The following is a 23,481-nucleotide window of genomic DNA, read 5'->3' on the forward strand; positions in this document are numbered from 1 at the left end:
TAGTTAACTATTTATGCAACACAAATTTAAGTTACAAACAAATAGATTCCAAACGGGTCTTTAAGTTTTAGTTTTTTAGTTTGTTTCAATTTTACGTCTCTTATATAACTCTTACTAGTTTTAAACAATAGATTTGATAAATCTAATAAATCTAAAAAAAAAATAATAATAAGATTCAAATGTGTTTGTCTAATTGCACTTATACCACATCTTCATTTTATTTTTATTGGTACACCATTATATAGTTTGGTTGCTGTTACATCAAAGCATACTCCACATCTCATTGAATTGAAACGATAAATAAGAGAGTGAGAGAAGGTATAAAGCAACACTCGAAATTCTTGAGTCATTAAAAAGGAAAAAAGGAGTATACTGGTGTTCCAAAACTCATAAATCTATTGAGAGAATACAAATCAAGGTGACAAACTAAAACCAAGAGAAACACATGAAATAATAATAGTACCATAAACCTTAAGATCAGAGACAAATACTTTTGAAAATTATTTTTAAAACACATACGTCAATTCATTTTACTATACTTCATGTCAAAATGCCAGATTGTGATTGGCTAATACGAGGGTGTTAACTTACTCTATTACCCTTCATGAAGACCCTTGATCAAGTGTGTGCTTTATTCAATACGACTCTATCCGATGGCAAATACTCTATAACCCTTCACGGAGATGCTTGAACAAGTTTGTGATTTATTAAATACGACTCTATCCTCTGGCAAATACTCTATTACCCTTCACGGAGACTCAGATGGTTGTTATGTACATCCCGTCAGTTAATTACTTTGAATTTGAAATTTAATCGACAGTAATAACAAAACATTCAGTATAATAAATTAAATAACACATATCTGAGAGGGTGATAGAGCAGATTGTTACCCCTCGAAAAGACATTGTCAACCTTGGCTTAACAGTTAAACTAATAACTTACCTGTTCGACCTCCTTTGGTTTTGCTCCGAGAAAATGAATGAACCGTACGACTTCCCATAAGGTTTCATGGATTTTATTATTTTGTTCTTTTGCTATTTCTAAACATCTCTTGTAACACCACTAGGAGAAAGTACCAATAATACTAATTAGCTTTGTAAAACTAGTTTGTGGTTAACTATTAATTATAAAAACGAATATGTGGTTGATTGACAATAAGACAACTCTCTACAATGACACAGAAATAAACTCTATTACGTTTTAATGTTGTGTCGTTGTTCTCCTCTTATATTTAATGCGTTTCCCTCAGTTTTAGTTTGTTACCCCGATTTCGTTTTTTGTCCATAGATTTACGAGTTTTGAACAGCGGTATACTACTGTTGCCTATATTTATAGGTCACCATAAGGCCTTCAACAATAAGCAAAGCCAATATCGCATAATCAGCTATAAAAGGTCCCGAAATGACAATGTAAAACAATTCAAACGAGAAAACTAACTATTAAGTTCATTATTATACTACTGAATGATGTTTTTTTTTTTTATTATGAAAAAAAAGTTGCACATTGTGGTAACATCAAAAGACATGTTTGTTTGGAAAAGTATGGAAGAAAAATAAATAAAGTTTAAGTAATTACATCCACAATCTTGATCAGCTGCTTTTCCGGAAGTTCATTAGTGTTGCCCTTTATCTTCTTCTGCTCAGTTAAATCTTCAAAGACATCCGTCCATTCATCAGTATACAGCGAAGCCCAGCGTTCTCCAATCTTTGCAGGTCTGTTTGGATTTCCAAGATCGGTAATGCCTGGATTCCCATCCGTGAGCTTTTTGCCTGCTAGTTTACTTAATCTAAAAACAATTTTATTGTTTAATTCGTATTAACATCAATGCTGATACAAATATGTAGTTTTTTAATTATCCTGACTAGGCCATTATATTGTACACCAGCCAAAACATTTTTTATGGTATAAATAGAAGATTTGTTAGAGAATTTCACCATACTTTTGTTATTTAACTTTTCAGTAGAGGCCAGAGGCATATTCCTTGCAAAGACAACCAAAATAAAAGGACAAGTAATTATACGGCGGATTAAATCAACTATACGCCCGAATAAATCTCCCATATTTACATTGTAATAATTCCTTCCTACTATAAATTGACCTTAAAAACTCGGAAGTGTGTATTTATCCACTCATACAGAATGTCGGGTTAACAAATTTATGAACGTCATGACGAGTGTTGTGGTGTTAGACAAATTTATGAGCACCCAACCTTCCCATGACATGTATAACAACACAACATAAGAACAAAATATAACAATTTGTTGGGAATGACTTGACTTCAAATAAGTATCACAACAACAAATAAACAAAAAGACAAAAATGTTTCCTTGCAGTTATAAAAAGTAAGTTTGAAATACTCTATTCAACATACAGCAATTAGTACTACCAGACTACAGACTTCAAAAGCAGTCTAAGAAGTGACCAGTTTATGACATGTAAATAACATAAGTTTCGTGATAATACCACTGGTAACTGTTTAGAAGCTGGTTAGATCATTTATATGTTTTGGAGTAAGTGTGACGTCCATTTTCACAGAACTAGTACACATTCTGTTTAGGGGCCAGCTGAAGCTTTTCTGCAGGTGAGGAATATTGTCATGTGTTGAAGACTCATTAGTGGTTTGAACTCGCTTGTTGTCTCTTTGACACATTCTCTATTTTCATTCTCAATTTTAAACTATTAGTGTGGCAACTGCCAAGTATCTGCAGGCCTAAAATATATAGCCTCGTTTGGGGAAAGCCTGAAATGTGCATTTATTATTATATGTTTTCGGTTTGACCAATAATACATATTATGTATTATTGGTCCAACCATTAACCCAATGAAATTCTTTAATGTCATACTGCATAAATATATTACATATTCTGACAGACCTGGATAGGAGACTTTTTAAGTTGGTATCGAACATCGTGACTAAATCAATTTTGCTCGTTTCATTCCCTTTACATTTTGACAAAATATTTAGTTCGAGCCTTTGACACAACAAAGAATCTCCAACCACATGCTTTATCGGAAAAAGTATTAAATATATAGCAGCAATTAGTTCTTCGTATTTTATATAAAAAAAAAGGAGTGAATTTGAATTATGCTTAAGACCAAGTCGAATGTAGGGCTGGAGCACAAACATAAGATGTTCTACAAATAATAATAAAAATATGGTAAATGGAAAACGATAGTGGTAATGTATATAAAAAAGATATAGAAACACTATTTTCTTCTAATTTCCAATGTTTTATTATCATTGATAGAACGTCTAGTACCTGTGGATGAAAAGGGAAAGATGGTGGAAGAGTTGAAAGTGAGCATATGCACCGGCACCCACCGCCCTGTTGATTCTTCATTAAGAAACATTATAGGTAGAGGAGATGTTGAATAAACGTCGATGATACCAACGTCACAAATAACCAAAACGAAATTTAAAAAGCAACATACAGAAAGGTGCACGCTTCCGTACAAAAAAATCATATAATGAAAACAATTGTAAATCAGTCTTACGGACATTTCCAAAAATCTAAAATAACTAACAATTGTTATCATAAGTTATAAGCACTAAGGACACGTTATTAAGTGAAACTTAACTTTTATTTGTTAGCTCCATCAAAGGCACCAGACAGTAATCTGGTTTATTATATTGTTTTACATGCTGTTACTTACCTAGATAATGCATCGTCCTTTTCATTTTCTAATGTTGCCTTTTCTTTTTGTAATATTGCCTTTTCGTTCCTTAGTCGCTTATTTTCTCTTATCAAATTGTCGTTTTCCTTGATAAGTCTTTGTTCATCACTTTTACCATCATGATTTTCCTTTCCAAGATTCATTGTTTTTTTTGTTGTTGTTGTAAAGTTATGTTCTATACTATCCCTTGTGTTCTTTTTTCCATGTCAACAAGAAGAAGCAAATTGTTGCGGCAAGGTTGACCTTGAACAACTATGATAGATGAATAAGATAATGTGTTAAACAGTAATATGTTCAACGTGTATTATTGCAGCAATTTGTGTCAAAAAGACAATTTGACTGTTTTCTAGGATGTTTCGGTAAACGAAAAGCATTTGAATTTAATAAAAAAAAAATCCATTAGAAGCTGTAGAAGTTAATCATAATATATAATGCCTGGCGAATCGCCTTGCTTGTCTCCCAACTGATCACGAGTAAGTGTTCTTGACTATTAGTTTATTTAAGTGTTACTAGTGCAGACTTTAAGAATGATTTTTTTTCTAGGTTGTATATATACATTTGCTCGTGTATCAAAGACTGCAAAGAACCACTGCATATGACGTCATTCTATATGTTTTTAAGGTGCATCCTAACGCAATGAAAGTAATTTCTTGAAATAATATTTTTGCATACCTCATTCAGTCTAAGGTGAACATTGAATTAGTATCTTTTTGAGAGACATTTTAGATGAATCTTACTTATGTGTTTATTTGATTTTGTAAATTATTAGTGTATTCTTTGGTAATATCCATTTAACGGAGCTTGGTACTTAAACATCCCGTCACTATGCATTGGTACATTTTTGTATGTTTGTCTTTCATTTTTGTATATGTGCTTTGTCTATATGCCTTTTTGTTTTTTTGTTTTTTGACATAATTTGTTTGTTATTATACATTGTAGTTATAAAACATAACAACACAACCCCTTATTTAATATTTTTGCGTATTATTCTGTTTGTTTTGTTCAAACATTGGTGTCAATACAGTAGATTTTTTTTTATTTTACTGCCGTACAAGTGAGAGGTTTTGCTAGCTACAAGACCAGGTTTAATCCAGCATTTTCTACACCAGACAATGACTGAATCAAGCCAGGAATATGACAGTTGTTATCCATTCGTTTGATGAGTTTGAACTTTTGATTTTGCCATTCGATAATAAAAACGTTTCCGTTTTTGAATTTTACTAGGAGGTCGGTATTTTTGTTACTTTATTTTTTTATCTTTTTCTATGATTTTGCAGTGAATGAAAAATTAAAGGAGGCTAATACTAAGAACAAGAAGAAAAAAACACCATTTAAAATTTATAGAATATTCAATTGAAAAATTATCATAATATATCATGCCTGGTGTATTGCTTTGTTTGTCTCGCAATTAATCATGAGTAATTCTTCTCGATAATTTAACTATTAATATCCGTTTACTATGCTAACATGTTAATGTAATGGTTACTCATTCCGGAATTCTTAGAAAAGACGTATGTTTTTTTCCATGTAACAATGACTATAGTTAATTAACCACTGTTTATGTCGCCAATATATTTGCAGATACGCCGAAACATAGTGAATTCTTTAAAAATGGGATATAACACAGCACCTTCAGTCAGGTAGAGAAATTGAATACTTATTTTTGGACAGCTATTTGAAATGTATTTTATCTAGCTTATGTAAAAGCGAAAGTGGGGTACCGTTATTGAAGATTAAAGAAAATCGTAGCACGTTTTACTCGCAACTTTTTGAATGAATATTTTATGAGAAATAGTTAGTACATAGATAAACATCTATAACTTACCAAATATGAAATAAAAACACAATATAAAATCAATTGGCAGTTTTCCACGAGGAAGTAAAACCTCTTCAATAACTTTATATATAAAAGATTAAATGACTTATAACATGTATATCAGATAACACTATAAACAATAGTATAGGGACATGAATTTTAAATATGTATAATAGTTATCTACTTGTTAAAGACAAAATATGTACATAAAAACATTACCTGACAGGTTTTTTAAAAAATATAAAATTTCTTGAATGTACAAATACATTAGACAAAATTACAATGTGGATATTATGTATTCTATGATTTATTAGTGAACATAGTAATAATCAAGCTACACGAATAAAAACTATATTTAAGAGGTGAGGATAAAGTCATTATCAGCCTTGCTTGTTTTCATCTTGAGCTATTTCCTGTGAAAAAATTATTTCAAAGGAAGTGATTGGTTTTGTAGCAAATCCAGAAAAGCGCTTCGGACGCATGAAATATTTCAATTGTTGTCTCCTTTTTTTCCTGATGCCTCGGGGAAAAGGGGAATAAATTGTCAAGGTTTGATATTTTTGTTATCAAGGTTTCTTGACGGTCATAAACAAGAGGCGAAACCAAAGGAACATTCAAACTGATATGTCGAAAATAAACCATAGTGAAAATGAGACGCCAACCAATTGAACACTTATACACTAAACAAATTAAGACTTAGCAACTCGAATCCTAACAAAAACTCGGTTTATTTCAGATATTCCTGAAGGGTAAGCAGATCCTGTTAAATATGTGGCAACCGTTGTGACGCATATGACGTTTATCAAACATGTATCTTGCTAGTCTAGATTTGGTCTTTGCCATATGCATTGCTGGTGGACTCATTTTCCATTTTGATATTAACATCATGTGTTTCATGGCATGAAATGTTATCACTGGTTTAAAACAAATATTTCGTTAACATACTAATATATTTTATTGTACAGTATTGATTATAACAATATTAACTTTGTGTACATTTTTTCTTTATGTGCACAGCCAAATTCTACTCACGTGAATATCATATGATTTCACCATATATACATGAATCCTGTATATTACGAACATATTAGTTATTGCGCACCCAGGATTAAAGTTAATTGATATTTCATGTTTACCGGTGTAGTCCATTTCTCTCCGATAAAGCTTTTTTCATGATTTTATTTTACGACGAGGCATAGCTTAACAAATTATAGCAAGGGTTTGTACATTGTTTCAACTTTTGATTTAAATGAGGATTATAGTTCTTTTTCTTTTATATAAGCTTTGGATTTCAAATATTTTGGCCACGAGCATCACTGAAGAGACATGTATTTTCAATTTGAGCACCACGGATACGATTTGTAATTTGACAGCCAAGTCTAGTGTGTCAACTTACAAGGACTAGAGTAATGCCTACTATATTGATCATGACTGAATTTATGCTGTAAGTCTGTAAGAATAAGGTTTTATATATACCTTACATTACTAATCCTCGATGTAAATTGGGTCAAGTTTAGACGAACCTTGCCAGACAGAAAAAAGGAAAACAAGACGATAACTCTAATTTTGGTTGGCTTGGAACATTACTTTAAAGTTCTAATACACAATAAAGTTGACAAAATTAAATGTTGAGTACAATGTCAGCTCAACCGTCTCAAGGCCAGACACCAAATATAGTTATACACAATGTATTATTATTATTATTCATAAGAGGGAAACTCACGAGACAAAAAATAATTTTATGAACTTGCTGACACTGAGACCAAGAACAATGGACATTTAACCGAGGTAAACTTAGATGATAAACCGTGCCATCTGTTTACAACATATGAAGCATCAATGTCGACTTCCTTCGGAATAATGAATCTGTTAGCTGTCTACGAGGGATTAAAACCCTACGTACCAAATTCGATCAAAAAGATCAAAGTCTAAATAAAAAAGGGAATTTTTTTCTTTAATTTCATGTGTCAATAAACTCATCATAGATATCAGGACAAAATCTTGTTTATGCAAAGGTTTTGTATATCTAGCTGCAGTCAATTCAATATTATGTTTTTGTCTTTAAATATCAGTTGACTTTTGTAAGATAAAAAATTGTTCAAAACTTTGTTTTCTGGGTTGGTCCTTAAATTGGTTACGTATAACTATTTGGTTTTCTAACTATTTTTGATCTGAACGTCAATTAGGAAAAAGTAACATCACAAAAATACTGAAATCCGGGGAAAGTTCATTCGGAAAGTCCATAATCACATGACAAAATCAAATGACAATACACATCAAACGAAAGGACAACAACTGTCATATTCCTGACTTGGTACAGGCATTTTTTAATGAAGAAAATGGTGGATTAAACCTGGTTTTATAGCGCTAAACCTCTCACTTTTACAACAGCAGGAAAGGAAAACAAAAGATTCCAGAGGGACAGTCAAACTTATAGATTAAAAATAAACTGACAATCCAATGGCTAAAAATAAAAAGACAAACAGACAAATAATAGTACAGAAAACATAACATAGAAAACTTAACACTAAGCAACACGAACCCAACCAAAAAGTGGGGATGATCTCAGGTGCTCCGGAAGGGTAAGCTGATCCTGTTCCACATGTGGCACCTGTCGTGTTGCTTTTGTTATTACAAATCCGGTAATAGAGTCATACGAAGACGAAACGCGCATCTATCGTATCAAAATATAAGCCTGGTACCTCGCTAACTATGAACACCATTGGGTCGATGACACTGCTGGTTGACGTTTCGTTATCGAGTGTATCACTAGCCCAGTAGTCAGCACTTCGGTGCTAACATCAATTATATGACTTACAAGACATTGTCGTAGGGTTTTGTAAGTCATGTTTGGTTTGGATTTGTTTAGCTGGCTATATAATATGGTTTTTATTATTGTTGACGGCATATAAGGTTAGCTATAATTGCTTTCATCCACACAACTCTTTATTAAGGTAGTTTTGCTTTGCATAACTAAAACATTTAATAAAATATCAATATTGAACAGATATATCATGTTTAGTAGGGATATTTGCGAAAAATACCAGACGAGAGAATGTAAAATTTCCCAAACCGTAAGACGAGGGAAGTTCATTCTCAAGGCTGGTATTTTTCGCAAATACCCCTCAAGAACATGCTATATCTGTTTAATTACACCGAATGTTAACGTTCAAAAACGCATTGATGATCATGACGTTACACGCGTCCAGTCGGATAGAGTATTTTTTGGTAAATACCACGGCAGAGAGGGTGAAAAAAGGCATATCCTTTTTGCAAATACCCCGACGGCGTTAAAAAATGAACGATATTCATTTGATAACAGAAAATTGGTGAAAAATACCGGTACACTGGCTATCAACAAATCAAAACCCAGGATTTTTACATAAGGTGTAATTACATGAATAATCCAAAAAAATTGTTTTTTTTATTTACATTATGATTTAAACAACACCACAAATACTGACCAACCAGTGCATAATTTTGAAAATTGTTATTTATTAAAAAAAAAACCATATAACATATCTTAATTGGTAGCACAAATTCATAATATACTACATTTTACGTTTTTGTTTGCTCTTTTCCCTTAGTTAATTGTTGTGGTATTTTGCTTCTTTCGGCCGCTTTATCGAATGATCTTTTAAGCGTATCAGTATGGCTTGGCATGCCTTCAACTAGATTCTCAGGTTTGCCATAGTATTTTGTGTTGCACATTTTTGCGTTGTTTCTTGAGATTGACTCACCCAAAAAAGATGTCGACACGGTACGGGTTATGGCATTAAATCTCTTCGTTTTATTGTCACTATTTGGAACATCTCTTTCTTTAGTTCCTGTATCATACTCTTCAATCATGCTTTGTGATTTCAGCAAGTGTCTCCATCGACTTTGAAGCAAAAAGTTTGCGTTGTATTTATCATCGTCAATCAATTTAACCACATTCTCCTCTGACTTCATGAATTCTGCACATTTTGATTTGGTTATTTCGCCGAAACCCAATTTCGAATTGTCAGTTGATATTTTTTCTGTCGATGCACTGATATTCTTATTTCTTGATGTATCTAATGAAACATTTGTACTTTGATTTATTCCAGTTGTACATGTTTTGTCCGATTTGTACTGAGCAGCATTCAAATCTCCAGAACGACTTTGGTCTAACTTCGCCGATTTTAAAACTCCTCCATTAATAACATTAGGACCTGAAATGTTTTGTTTTATTAGCTTGTCCCTGGTTAATTCGACGTTTGAAAAGTTCTCTTTAGAGTGCTCATTGACTACCAAGATATCATCTGAACCATTTGGATGTTTTAATGTTCCAGCTTCACACATATTAGAGTCACCATCTAGTTTTCCCTTATTTTGCCTTATGGATTGGTCCTTTTGTGGACTATCTTGTAAATCAAGAACAACATCGGATATTTCTAACTGGTTAGTGACAGTCTTTTTAGATGGAATAGTTTGAACTTGAATATTATCACTTTTTGTATTATTGTTGGTGGTTTGGCTTGGAAAAGTCACATGGTCATCGCTGGATATTGATTTGCATGATAATGGTGGTGCAATGACACTTTCAACAGACTTCTTTCTAGCAACTATTCTATCATTTTTGGGTTCGATATTCGTCTGAACCGATCCTTTTGCTAAAACTGGGCCATCAATATGTAAAAGAAGAACAGGCCAGACAACATATTCAACAATAGTTCCCGTTCTGTTATATTTGTTGAATTTGTTGGAATCCATGGTCTTGTTTTCGATATTTTCGTACTCAATAACCATCGGTGGGTCTGAACAAACCATGTACCAGCACAATTCTGAACATTTTCGTACGAACTCTTTTTCTGTCCCCGATGTTGTTTTGTTTAATGAGCCATAGTCATCAGAACATTTCTAAAGATCAAACAAATAAACTAAGAAATTAGTTACACAAAAAGACAACAGTGAAACAGATAAATAAAAAGAACATGCGAGCGAATCGACGAAAAATGTCAAATAGACCACATTTGTTCACAATGAATTTCTTAAACTATTCAGCAATGCATTTTAAACTTCTTGTTTTTGTTTTTGTTAAAGAAGGGGTAAAAGATACCAGAGGGACATTTATACTCATACATTGTAAATAAAGTGGCAACGTAATGGTTAAAAAAAGGAAAAGACAAACACAGAAGTAATAGTACACAAGACATATGCATGTACACGACATAAAAAACTTAACTACGCAACATGGATCCCACCAAAACCTTTGGTTGATCCTACTCCACATTTGGCACCCGTCGAGTTGCTCATGTGATTATTAAATGGTATATTGTAAAACAAAAATAGGCTGTTTGCCCCGCCACATTATTTATGTATATGCCTGTCCTAAGTCAGGAGCCTGTAATTCAGTGGTTGTCGTTTGTTTATGTGTTACATATTTGTTTTTCTTTCATTTTTTATACAAATATGGCCGTTACTTTTCTCGTTTGAATTGTTTTACATCGGGCTTTTATAACTGACTATGCGGTATGGGCTTTGATCATTGTTGAAGGCTATCAGGTGACCTATAGTTGCTAATGTCTGTGTCATTTTGGTATCTTGTGGACAGTTGTCTCATTGGCAATCATACCACATCTTCTTATTTATATGTTATAAGAATTCAAGACATACCTTCTTAACCGAATCAACTAACGTACAACTACATAGTCGTTGTTCTTTTGCAGTCTGAAGAAATGACTCGCTTGCTTCAATCAAAACTGCATTTTCTTTCCCTTTCTGGTCATATGCATTGATTCGTTGATTCTGTGTGTGAACAAAAAGTTCTCTTATATAATTACCGATTGATATTATACTAACGACAGAATCATTTGAATAAGTGTCATAACTTGTTTAAGCTATCTGTAAAAAATCAACAAGTTACACTGAAACAAATTTAAGATCCTTATTGGATTATGTTCAATATATAGTTTTGTACAATTACCTATACTATAAAGACTATAGTTGACTACTTTCAGAATATTTTCTTTTCGTAATGGTGATATTGCATTTTGAACGAATATCGTTTCTCATTTTCAAACCTTAGTTTGAGATTGTTTGATCCCTAACATTACTATCTGTGGCAATAACACAATTCACTAAAATAACTATTGTTGGTAATACAAGCATTTACGTCAGTTTCTCTGTCCGTAATGTCACCGTTAACATATTTGATAACTCGTTTTAAACTTGAGATTTTTTCACACGTGGATAAACATTTTAGCGGTATTTGAACCCCGAAAAAAGACGTGTGATGGCTTCAGCACGGAAAATCCTTTTGTGCTGAAAGTTATGTTTCCCTTGAAATTAAGATTTTTACAAAATGTTTGCATAGTTGCTACATCTTAATCCTATTTCTTTCAAGACTTTCAACTCTTTTGGAAGCACAAATTTTCTATTGTTTTTTTAAGATAAGTTTGACCTCAAGGTAACAGACTTGTAGTTAATGTTCAAATAATCTTGATCGTGCAAGTTGGTGTCACATATATCATTACATGTGTTATTCATCCTTTTACCTTATAGTTTGTCACGAAGAAGAGAGTATTACCATCTTTGGCATCAGCAACATTTTTATGATTATTTCATGTGGTATATTGTCATTTGACTATGAGATAAGATAACAGAGAGGCGAAAAATACTAAAGAGACATTAAAAGTCTAAAATAAACTGACATAGGCTGGCTTAAAAAAAAAGACCAACAAACATAATATTTTAGTCTCAAATGCATGAATGTTGGTTTTTATTGGTTTTAATTATTGCTGTTATTGTCTGCCATTAATCTCAGATCTTTAGTTAGTCTCTTTTTGTTTTAGATGTATTTATATTTGTGTCAATCTGATAAGTTATCCTTTTTTCAACTGATTTTTCTTATGTTGTTCTATTTAACTACTGCCCCGCTTCAGAGAAGATTAATGCCTGTAAAGTTGTTCAACCACGCAACTTCTGTATGTGCATGTCTCAGGTTAGGGGCCTGTGATTCATTGATAGCTGTGTAACATATTTATTTTTAGGTCACTATTGTGAACATCAATAAGTCTATTGTTTTTTTTTCGATTTATTTGTTTCACAATTGTCTTTACAGGCCTTAAATAGCTGTCTATGAGGTATGAGCTTTTGTCATTGTTGAAAGCCGTACGGTAACCTATAGTTACCTACATTTACTCTCCCTCGTGGAGAGTTGTTCTTTGGTAATCATACCACATCTTCTAAAAATTATATTGTCTTCCACAATTATAGGATGTACAGAACACATGTGACATTGTTCATCATAACTTTCTTTGCCTCTTATTTTGTTTCAATGATGATATGTAGAGTGTTTTCTCACATATGGTATTGGTTTGAGACATCCGCTTTTTGATTTTACAAGCATGGTTTATTGCTGTTGTCAATAAACGTCCATTACACATACATAATTACACGGAACATATGATTAGATTAATTTGACACTGTTTTTAAATTGACCACATACACTTTAAAATTTACAGCTTTGCAAATGACATTTGAGAATTGAAAATTTCTAAATTGCAAAAGCAATAACAATATGCATAATTAATCAATTAACCTCACATCATTTATCGTATTTAATTAATGACGACATAAACTCACCTTTTTCAATGTTATTTCTTTCACACCAGGAAGATGAAGTATACTAACAAGTTCCCATACTTTTTCATGCATTAACGTGTTCTGTGAATTGAATATTTCAGTGCATTTCTTATAACACCACTGAAAGAAAATGAAAAACAAAAATAAAGTTTCCCTTGACTGCGATCCAAATGAAATAGTGTTTGCTTTACATATGCCTACATTTAAAAAAAAATCATAGATACATTAATTTATGAAATCTGAAGATTTATTTTTGGCATTGCACAAGTCATGTCTTCTCTGACTGTTCATGACGTTAAAATACTAAATCCCTGGGATGTGTTTTAGTTGATTTTAGTCTCTGATGCACGATTTTTTTTTATTATCAATTGTTTTTGGCTTTTAACTAGCTGTCAGTAACTGCGAGTACTGTCAAATCGTATTTTCGTTAATTCGACCTGTTGATACTGTTTATAATGCTTTTTTGTTATTTTATATTAATATGGATCTTGTCTATATCCAAGCTTTGATTATTTGGAATATCTTCTAATTTTCACTTCTTCTTACTGCATTTGTATAAACTTCAAGATTTACCTGTATTATTAAAACCGTTTTTTTTCCGAAAGTGGTTATTTTCGAAGGGTTAAATATTTCGCAGTGGTGTCTTGCCATGGCTTTGTTTAGACTTGTTTGTTTGCCTTTGTCTCTAATATTTTATTAACTGTGCATTTGCATTCAGATATCGCAGATCAAATTTATTCGTTCATAGTGTATAAATTTACGTTTTTTTGATTGAGTTAAGCCTGCCAATTGATATTTTATCGTGTGTTTTTCTATGTTGTGATGTAATGCTATTGTTTCAGAAAAAGGGAGAAGGTTTGGTACCATTAAAACGTTTAATCCCGCTGCAAATGTTTGCACCTGTCCTAAGTCAGGAATCTGATGTAAAGTAGTTGTCGTTTGTTTATGTAATTTATACTTGTTTCTCGTTTCTCGTTTTTTATATAGATTGGACCGTTGGTTTTCCCGTTTGAATGGTTTTACACTAGTAATTTTGGGGCCCTTTATAGCTTGTTGTTCGATGTGAGCCAAGGCTCCGTGTTGAAGGCCGTACATTGACCTATATTGGTTTACTTTTTTAAATTGTTATTTGGATGGAGAGTTGTCTCATTGGCACTCACACCACATCTTTGTATATCTATGTGGTTTCATTAACGATGGAAAACTATCTACAGAGTAAGAGCGACGTAGACGTAGGCAAATATTATAGGGCATCGAACGGCCCGCAAAAATGTGTAAAAACCATACCGCATTAATTAATTATATAAAATAAAAAGTACATTATCGATTTTTTTTTAGATTTTTGCATTGTTTAAACTGCAGGATAAAATATGATACCGTAACTTCGTAGTACCAGTTAATCGTTTTATAAAAGGTCTTTTCATATTAATTTGAAACTGATAAGATGTAGATTATAATCTTATAATTACATCTACAATTTTTAACAATTGTTTCTCTGGTGTTTCGTCTTCGTTTTCCATTTTTTCGTTCTTTTGAAAGATTTCTTCAAAGACATCTGTCCACTCATCTGAATACAAAGAAGCCCAACGTTCTCCTATTTTTGCAGGTCTGTTAGGATTACCAAGATCAGTAATGGCTGGATTTCCTTCTGTAAGCTTTTGACCGGCCATTTTACTTAGCCTAGAACAAACATTATCATGGTTAGCTCATTTTATATATAGAAATTACTGTCGAACAGGGTGCACCTGAAATGAAAATGTAACAGAAAAGTGTTTCCTTCTGAAAGTAAAATGTATTGTATCAATGCTCAATTAACGATCTTCATGATAATATCGTTTGTTTCTGAAAACTATGACGTTGCTGTCTTTAATGTGTTTTTAAGTTGCACACTTGATGACATAATTATATTTGCACATACAAGTAAAGACTGCATCTGCCATTTAACATGGTAAGTATATTATCATCAAATGATATATTTACGTTTTATGTATAATCATAGTACATTGGAAACATACATGTCGGCTGCTAATAACAGATCTGGCTATCGTTTCACAAAGAATCGTACGACAATCTTAGATCGTACGTCGGTCGTACGTCAAATCGTAAGTTTTTGACCGTTTCATAAACAAACGTAAGTTTGATCGTAAACGTAAAGTCGTACGATTCTTTGTGAAACGATAGCCTACATTATAAAGAAGGATACAGGAGGACCATTCAAATTTACGAGTCGAAAATGAATTTCCAACGCCATGGCAAAAACAAAGCACACACACACAGACAGATAGTACACAAAACTCAACAATGAATGCAAGAAAATTATACATCTTCTTTTCATTTTCAAGTAGACCATATGATCAATACTTTTCTACATCGTTCTTTATTTAGCCTTTTAACTTCTATAATCTATGCGTCATGGACTTTAGTCTTTTATACACAAATCGCGTACAAAATTATAAGATAAGTATATATGATGAGTTTTAAACTCGTTTATCTTACGAAATATTGACCAGGACGGAAATATACATGGAAAAACGGCTAGTAGTGATTTGTTGATTTATGTATCATATTCCCTTTGCTTAGTTTCCTTTTTACCTACTCTGGCATTGGACAAATGTTGGACTCTGGTTTCTTTTGAAATAAAATAATATACCTCGACAAAGCCTCATCTTTTTCCTTTACTAAAACTGCCTTTTCCTCCTTCAACTTCTTGTTCTCTTTGGTAAGAATATCATTTTTGTTACTGACTTCAGTTAAAAAATGATCGTTCTTTTCCAATTTCTTTTTTAAGTCATAAATATCCTCTAATGCGTCAGATTTAGAACCTTTTCTAGTAGCTTTGTCATACTTTTCTACCACAATATCCACATTATCCATTATGGGGATCTGGTTTCATAACTGTGATTTGAAAAAAATATGAGTATCCATGTATATGTATAACAAAGTAAATTACATCGAAACTTATTCAAAAGAAATCAGGAGGTATTCAATGACTATTTACTTAAAATTAGTCCACACTGTACATGTGTTCTTGGAATAAGGTCGATTTAAAAAAAAGATATATTAGAAAATATGTTTGTTCATTTAACTGAAGACAGAATTAAAATGTCAATGTCATACTAGAGCACATGACACATTACATATATAATTACCAAATTTCTTTGAAAACAAAACGGATCCAATGATCAACATAATAATTACTCTTTATATCTTGAAAGTGAATCTCAAATTTTGAAAAGAAAATTAGAAATATTGACCTGTTTGGCGGGGAAAGTATGAATGCAAATAGCTAAGATTAGTATTGTTACATCTAAACTGAAAAATGAACCCATAGATTAGAAAAGAAAAAAACCCATCATACTTGGAAAGAGCATTGGAACACAAAAGTTGAATAAAGAAAGAGAAAAGAGAATAAATTGAAATAGGGTAGTTTTTACTTATCCTAATTAAAATCAAATCCCTTTATCAAAACGAAACTTACCATATTTGAAAGAAACGCAAATAAACAATCCGGGTGAAATTATAATATAAAACAAACAGACAAGGAAGTAAAACTATTGTTGTAAATTGTTAACACGGTGTAAATAGGTCCAATCGGTAAAAGTATTCACAACCGATATTTTCAATTTTTGGAGATATTTTTTTCGATGGTAATTACGAGCCAGTAAATATACTACATTCATTGCATTATTTATGTTTGTTTACGATGAGCACTTATCAACAAGCATAAAAGACTTGATATGTTACTAAAAGTAAACGAGCATCCTTTACTTCAAAAAAAGAATTTTAGTAACTAGGGATTCGGTTATATAAAAATATATATTTTTTGACTAACAGTTGCGAAAATTTGGCGTCTATTAAGCTGTGTGCGAGATGTATTTACTTGCAGCCAAGTCTTTTTTTTTTAAAGGAATGTTAATATTTTGATGCTCCAGGAGAGAGTTTTACAATCTTTGCAAACTAATAAACACTGACAACAACCCTTTCGGCGCTCCAAATGCATCCTAATGCAAGTATAAAAGTCTGCCCCTATCCAACATGCAATTGATTTTAAGTCATTAAAGTGGTAGTCTAAATTTCCTGCACTTCATCATCTGTCGTTACAATATATGATATGAAATAGAACGAAAACAGAATACAGGTAATGACTTACACCCAGTTTGATTCACACACATCTTTAGTGCTTAACGGGGTGTGTACGATTTGTACAAACTTACAAAATTGAAATAAACACTGTTTGGGGTTTGTCAATCCTCTGTCCTTCTGTGTATGCCATGAAGAAGTGACTCGCGTATTGCAGGCCTCTACATTATTATTTTTTTCTAACTTGTCGGACAAGTTGCAAGAAAATCAACTAATATTGCATACCAAATTATTAGCCAGGTGTCTAAGAAGACGAATTTGAAGCAGCTAAAAATCATTTTTTTTCTATTTATGAAATCACATATGTAAAAATAAACATCCAGTCGCTGTCAATGATTTTCTAAAAGAAATTGAAATGATTGGACACAGATTACGAAGAGAACACAATATTCAACACTGACTGCAAGCAATATAGTTTTCGAGTGATTAATATAATAAATAACACAATGTTGACTACTGCACCCGAAATCTGAGACTTTCCGTCTTGAATTTTCTTGTGTTTGGTATTTTTGTTGTTTCTTTTTATTAGAATACCGCCTTTCATTTATTACAGCGACATGCCACATGAAGACTGATTTTGAATTACGTAAAATTACAGCATACTTACGCATGTATCAATTTCGTAAAATTACTTGTTGCACGATAACATCAATATTTGTTCAGAATTAAAGTCATATACAGTAAACATTGTAGATTGTTATTTATAAAGAACAACCCGAATTTCTGTAAAGCCTGTCATTTAATAGATATCAGGGGGAAACTTGATTACAATCGCCACGCACACAGTTTTTGCTTGCAGTTGAATGTTAAATATTTTAAACTATTCAATGCCAAAATTCACTAGCCGGACAATCAACAGTTTTTTCGATTAACACTTTACGTACAGTGTGTATGTGTGTTTCCTATAAATATATATACCAGGAAGTCAACTTTAAACTATGTCAAGTGATAGATATACCAGACAAATGTGTACAAATATAGATATATAATTTATGTTATATATTACATAGATTGAAAGATTTAGTTCGTTCAACTGTAATTCTCATTTATTGTTAGAAAATGACGGTTAAAAGAAAAACTTAGTTTACAGCGTATAAAAAAAAACCTTAGAACATGTAGAGTTTGGAATATAAATTTAAAAAAACACATAGTACACGGTGGGTATGGTTGTCCTGCGAGAGAACGTACTGTGCTGGTGATTTGGTCCTGACGGGTGCTGGTGGGTCCTGATTCTGTGCTGGTGGGTTTGTTTACATTGTATCAGAACGGCAATAAAACGACTGTTTTGTTGCTTAATTTTTCTCTGATGCGTCATAAGTACCATGCAAAGTATATTACAACAATATAAAATTGCAAGAGTCGTGCAAGTTCGTTAAACGGAATTGTCCTGACGATGTGCTGGTGATAAGAAAAACGGTCCTGGTTCTGTGCTCCTATGTCCTGGTTCTGTGCCTTTATATTTTAGTTAAAAGTGGCAAATATTCAGTCAAGATCATTGATGCTGTACTGTTATTGACTACTAGTAATTAACTGTTGTCTGCTTTCTTGAAATTGACATTGTTATGAATCTGTTTACTGTTATTATGAGAGAAAAAAAACCCTATTTTTTATTCTTTTTATAATTAACTGTGATTTTATTTATTGGCCTGTTAATGGAACCCTTCTTGTCCCCTTTTAAGATAAGAAAATATGTTTACGATTTTCGGGATTACGATCATTTTGCAAGATCGCCAAAATACGTTGTAATTTATACAATACTTATATAAAGTAGATGATGTTGTATGTTTGTTGTCAATGGACAAATTTCCATAAGAAACCAAAGAAAGTATGTGTTAACAACCATACGTCATTGTACGACCTTCAACAATAACCCATAAAATAAAAATGTAAAAGGTTTTGTATAAAAATGGAGAGCAAAAATATAGAAGAAAGGACTTTCTGAGCGTTTGAATCATATGTCTTTAGCAGCTTAAAACACATTTTTTTGTGAAAAATTGAGTGCTGACTATAAGAATGACAATAGTATTGCGGGTTTGTTTGTTTGGTTTTTTTTGGGGGGATGGGGGATAAGTTAGAGCGAGGTTACAGTGAAAGTGTTAAGCTTGGAATAGTTTCCCGTAAGATTTAAAAGTTGTATTTTAAAAGAAAAATGTATCTTACAGCTATTAAGAATCACTTGCTGTATCTGTAAGATTTTTTCAACATATTTTTTTTGTCTGAACGGTTATCAGGTATTTTTTTCGAAAGTTCGATAGAACACTAAAAAAAATCACTATTTTATGAAAGGGCAGACTAGAATATGTCAGAGAATATGTCAGAGAATGAAGACGAGATAACCTAGAGAACATTAACAAAACTAAGATTTCTTAGCTTTTTCATTTCAAAATTCCAAAATAAATAAATATTTTTGATAAAGAATTACAGGGGAGGAAGTGAACAATGTGTCCTACTTTTCTATATTTAAATATTTTATGAATAAAAAATCAAATGTGCCTTAATTATGATTGAAAATGAGTAAATGGAAAAACTACCAAACAAAAATACATTTTTATTTTAATATTGGTAATATCACTAAGCTTTTAAGTTTTGTGTGTCAAACTCACCATCTCTGTAGTAATGACTGCTTATTACGATATTTCACATCTCCATTTTTTTTCTGCATTTTTTTATATTGTGAATTCTTAGTATTATTATATTAAAATGTAGACTTAATTTATATTTAAAAAAACTGAATCTAAAGCCAGATAAATCAAACATTTTTGTTTCTATCTATCCGTTTTCAGGACTTTAACAATCAACGTAAACACGCCTGGAAAGTAAAATGCGTACTCGGCTGTCTGTAATCGACCATTTTTAGACACCCTCCTAAAAAACAAGCCGGGGTGGGGGTTCAAAGATGCAAATTAAGTACTTAGATCAATATTTTATATTTTCGTGTATGGTTTATCACCCCTCCTGTGGCCTGTCAATTACGAAAATGTGCAAACTGCAATAGTATCAAAACAGCACAGACAATGAATAATAGAGATATAATTTTGTACATATACATGTATCAAGGGGAAACTTCTTGCAAAGCATTATTATTTATAGTTCATTATTGTATTTAGTAGAAAAAGAGAATTTGGTGAAAATAAAATCACTATTTTTGTAGAAAATTCACAGACCTTTGTACAGAAATTTTTGTTATGTTTAGCATGGGATCAACACAAGGGTACATTATCCTTAAAAATCTATTTAAAAGTATTTGAAACTAACGTTTGCTTTGTTAATTGTGCCTTCAATTTCAAAAATTAAAATATCTCGTAACTTCATACTACCAATTGAGTATAAAACAAGTAAATAAGTTTAAAAAAGAAATTCTTAGATTAAACACCTAGATTTAACTTTAAAAAGTCATAACAGTTTAAAACAATACAAATCTACACACACAAATAACTGGCTTAATTTCAACTGATTTTCAACCCGAATCGCTATAAGATCATATATAAGCTCAACTGTGTCGAGGGATCGTGTGAGGTTCATTTATTGTCTTGGCGTCCGTATTACAATGACCAAATGTTACCAAATAATTTTTTCAAGAGTGAATCTAGGAAAAACAATATTCATCAACAAACCAGACCACTGTCTGTTAAAATGTATTAGAGTTTTTAGTTACAGCCGATTCCATTGAGTATGTAGGCAAATGTTATATCTTTGGTTAGCTTGTTTGTTAGCTAAACCGTGAAGTCATTGTTAGGTAAGGTCTATACCCTCCTTTCGAATTAGCCTGGTCCTACAGACAGAAAGATGTGTCATTTGTCGGACTAGTCTACTCTTAAAGTAGGGTAGTTTACATAACCTAACAATGACTTTTCTGTTCAGCAAGCAAGATAACCAAAGATATTCCCTTTGTCTACACACTCATTGAAATCGGCTTTAATATTGCAAATATTCAAGCAATTAGGGCAAAACTTACCGAGTAAAAAAAATCAAAATGTCTATCACCTTGCACATTTCAGAAAATTCAGATCAGATAACGAAACTGGGTCCAGCAACATTTATAAGCAATTTAAGATTTTGACCCTCACAGTTTCCATTCACCACAAATATTCTCGTTACAACGAATCAAATACCAGTTGCAGCCTTTTGTTTATCTATTAATATATGTATACGGATAAAGTTATGAAAGGCAGCAGGGTCACCAGGGTGAGGAGTCCATGTCATCTGAAATAAATGCTAAGCATAGATCTAGAAAGCGGCAGATAATCATGGCATTAAAAAAACTCTCTTCTTTTCGACTTTTTTCGAACAAATTGACACATAAAATGAATTATATAGTATTATGGAATTTTTAACTTGTGTTCAATTCATTGGTTACACCTTTTACTAGGATAACAGTCCTGTCAAGTATGAGCTGGGTAAAATATTTCAGAAAAGAAGATGGAAATGTGAAAGTTTCCGTGCGTCAGGTGCAACAGCATACGAACAGCTAACATGTCTCGTCAGGGTGGAAGCTAAAAAGTCCACGAAAATTTGATTTAAAACCTTTATTCGTTCCAACAAAGATATTGTGATTTTGTTGAGGATTTAACCATCTACGACAACAAAATTTCTTTTTTTTTTATAATTTACAGCTCTTCTATAAATATATGCAAAGCAAACCATTGATTAAATTGCTTGCTATGATTGTTTGGATGTTTGTAAACGACAGGTAAGTAGTCTGTTTACTATATACTACAATTTATTTGGAAAATATACATTAACTTCAATTCCTGTCAGTTTGTATTTGTCCAATCAAATCCCAGTATGTATTGAAACTCCGCCTACCTATTGTTTGAAAACATCCAAGCAAACATAGCAAGCAAATCAATCAAAGTTTTTTTTGCATGCTTTTATAGAAGAGCTGTACTATATAATGCAAGGAAGCGTTTAAGTCTTTCGCCAAAAAATAATATCAATTTCTTTTTGTCCTATGTAAACTTACGTACCATTTCCTTCCATTCATGATCATTAAATTGAACTGTAAAATATTGCTTGGTACCTTCTTAATTCCTTTATGAGTCTTATGTAAACATAATTATGACAATAACTGTTGTGAGAACAAGATTCACTGCACACTTTTAAAGTTCTGCTTCATCAAACATTAAAATGTGAACTTAAGTTTTGAGACTTTTTTAATCTACACGATTGGGATTTTTGTATATGAGAACATGGTTTATCTATTAGTTGAAAATGCGGCTTTGAACTAGCTTTCAGTACCTGCAAGCATTCGTTATTCAATAATGTGTGTCTTTGTGTTATTATTTTATGTAATAAATTGTTGTGTTGGTACACCACTGTAACAATGAAGGAGGAGATGAGGAGGGTTGGTTGGGTGGAAGTGGGGAGGGGTATGCGGAGCGCTAACAAACATGTCTATGCGGCATTGGCTTTGATCATTGTTGAAGCATCAATGTAAGGGGCATTTAAAATATCTTAATAAAACTATTCTTATTTTAGATACTATATATTGTTATCTGATATTGAACGAAAGATATTGCCCTTTTATGTAATTATTTAATACAAGTTACGATCATTTCAAAACACATATTAAACAGCCAAATGGATGCACAAGAGCTAAAATAGGAGTCATAGATCCTATTGACAACAATTATCTGCCCAATTTTATTGATTTTGTAACATTTGTTTCAAATATGACCAACTTCTTATCCAAAATCACCAGCACCGTATCAGGACCCACCAGCACAATGACAGGACCCACCAGCACAGTATCAGGACATGAATAAATTGAGAAAATGCTAAATGTTAATAAATTGCAATGTTTTTTCACAAAATAGTTTTGTCGCGTGGATTGCGGTATAGAAAGCGGACTCTATGAGCATTTTTGTTTTATTTTTTCAGTTCGAGATTTTCTGAAAATGAGCATTTCTGTGTTACGCTTACTGAAAAAGTTTAGAGGGTCAACTTTTTAATGGTTTACATATGAACCCATAAGAAACAAAATTGAAAAATCTCAACCGTTTTCTTCCATTTTTTATGAGTGAAAACGTCAAAAATCATTATTTTCGTCTTTGTTTACATTTGTTCATTGATCACCAGCACCCGTCAGGACCAAATCACCAGCACAGTACGTTCTCTCGCAGGACAACCATACCCACCGTGAGTACATGTTGATGTTATCGTTCAGAATATATGAGATTTGGATTGGAACTCAGAATATAAAAGAAAAAAACAAGATAATTTTTCTCGGAGGAAGTGTTCTA

The 23,481-nt window shown here is 32.2% G+C and overlaps 2 protein-coding genes across 4 annotated transcripts in view; both read right to left on the reverse strand.

The window, feature by feature from the left end:
* Positions 1 to 23,481, reverse strand: part of LOC143041953 (uncharacterized) — a 129,945-nt gene that overhangs the window by 4,229 nt on the left and 102,235 nt on the right. For 2 of the 3 annotated variants that reach the window (XM_076214130.1, XM_076214132.1), the window contains exon 8: positions 943 to 1,062. In XM_076214130.1, the coding sequence (XP_076070245.1) occupies positions 943 to 1,062 (120 nt within the window). Of the gene's footprint in view, positions 1 to 942; positions 1,063 to 1,575; positions 1,787 to 3,654; positions 3,928 to 5,500; positions 5,525 to 23,481 lie in introns of those variants that run through there. The other variant, XM_076214131.1, reaches the window with a different exon arrangement.
* On the reverse strand, positions 8,901 to 16,651 carry LOC143041955 (uncharacterized). Its single transcript, XM_076214133.1, has 6 exons — positions 16,578 to 16,651; positions 15,750 to 15,994; positions 14,569 to 14,779; positions 13,100 to 13,219; positions 11,129 to 11,260; positions 8,901 to 10,372 (listed from the first exon to the last, which is right to left on the reverse strand). Exons 2-6 carry the CDS (start codon positions 15,971 to 15,973, stop codon positions 9,050 to 9,052), a joined length of 2,010 nt encoding a protein of 669 aa, XP_076070248.1. The 5' UTR covers positions 15,974 to 15,994; positions 16,578 to 16,651; the 3' UTR covers positions 8,901 to 9,049.

Source organism: Mytilus galloprovincialis, chromosome 8 (assembly GCF_965363235.1).
Source record: "Mytilus galloprovincialis chromosome 8, xbMytGall1.hap1.1, whole genome shotgun sequence".
Taxonomy (NCBI): domain Eukaryota; kingdom Metazoa; phylum Mollusca; class Bivalvia; order Mytilida; family Mytilidae; genus Mytilus; species Mytilus galloprovincialis.

Excerpts from the sequence above, each read along its gene's own strand:
- LOC143041955 (XM_076214133.1), bottom strand. The coding sequence starts at position 15,973 with ATGGATAATGTGGATATTGTGGTAGAAAAGTATGACAAAGCTACTAGA. Across the intron at positions 14,780-15,749 it reads AAAGATGAGGCTTTGTCGAG|GCTAAGTAAAATGGCCGGTC; the intron begins GTATATTATTTT and ends TGTTTGTTCTAG. Across the intron at positions 10,373-11,128 it reads TAGTTGATTCGGTTAAGAAG|AAATGTTCTGATGACTATGG; the intron begins GTATGTCTTGAA and ends TTTGATCTTTAG.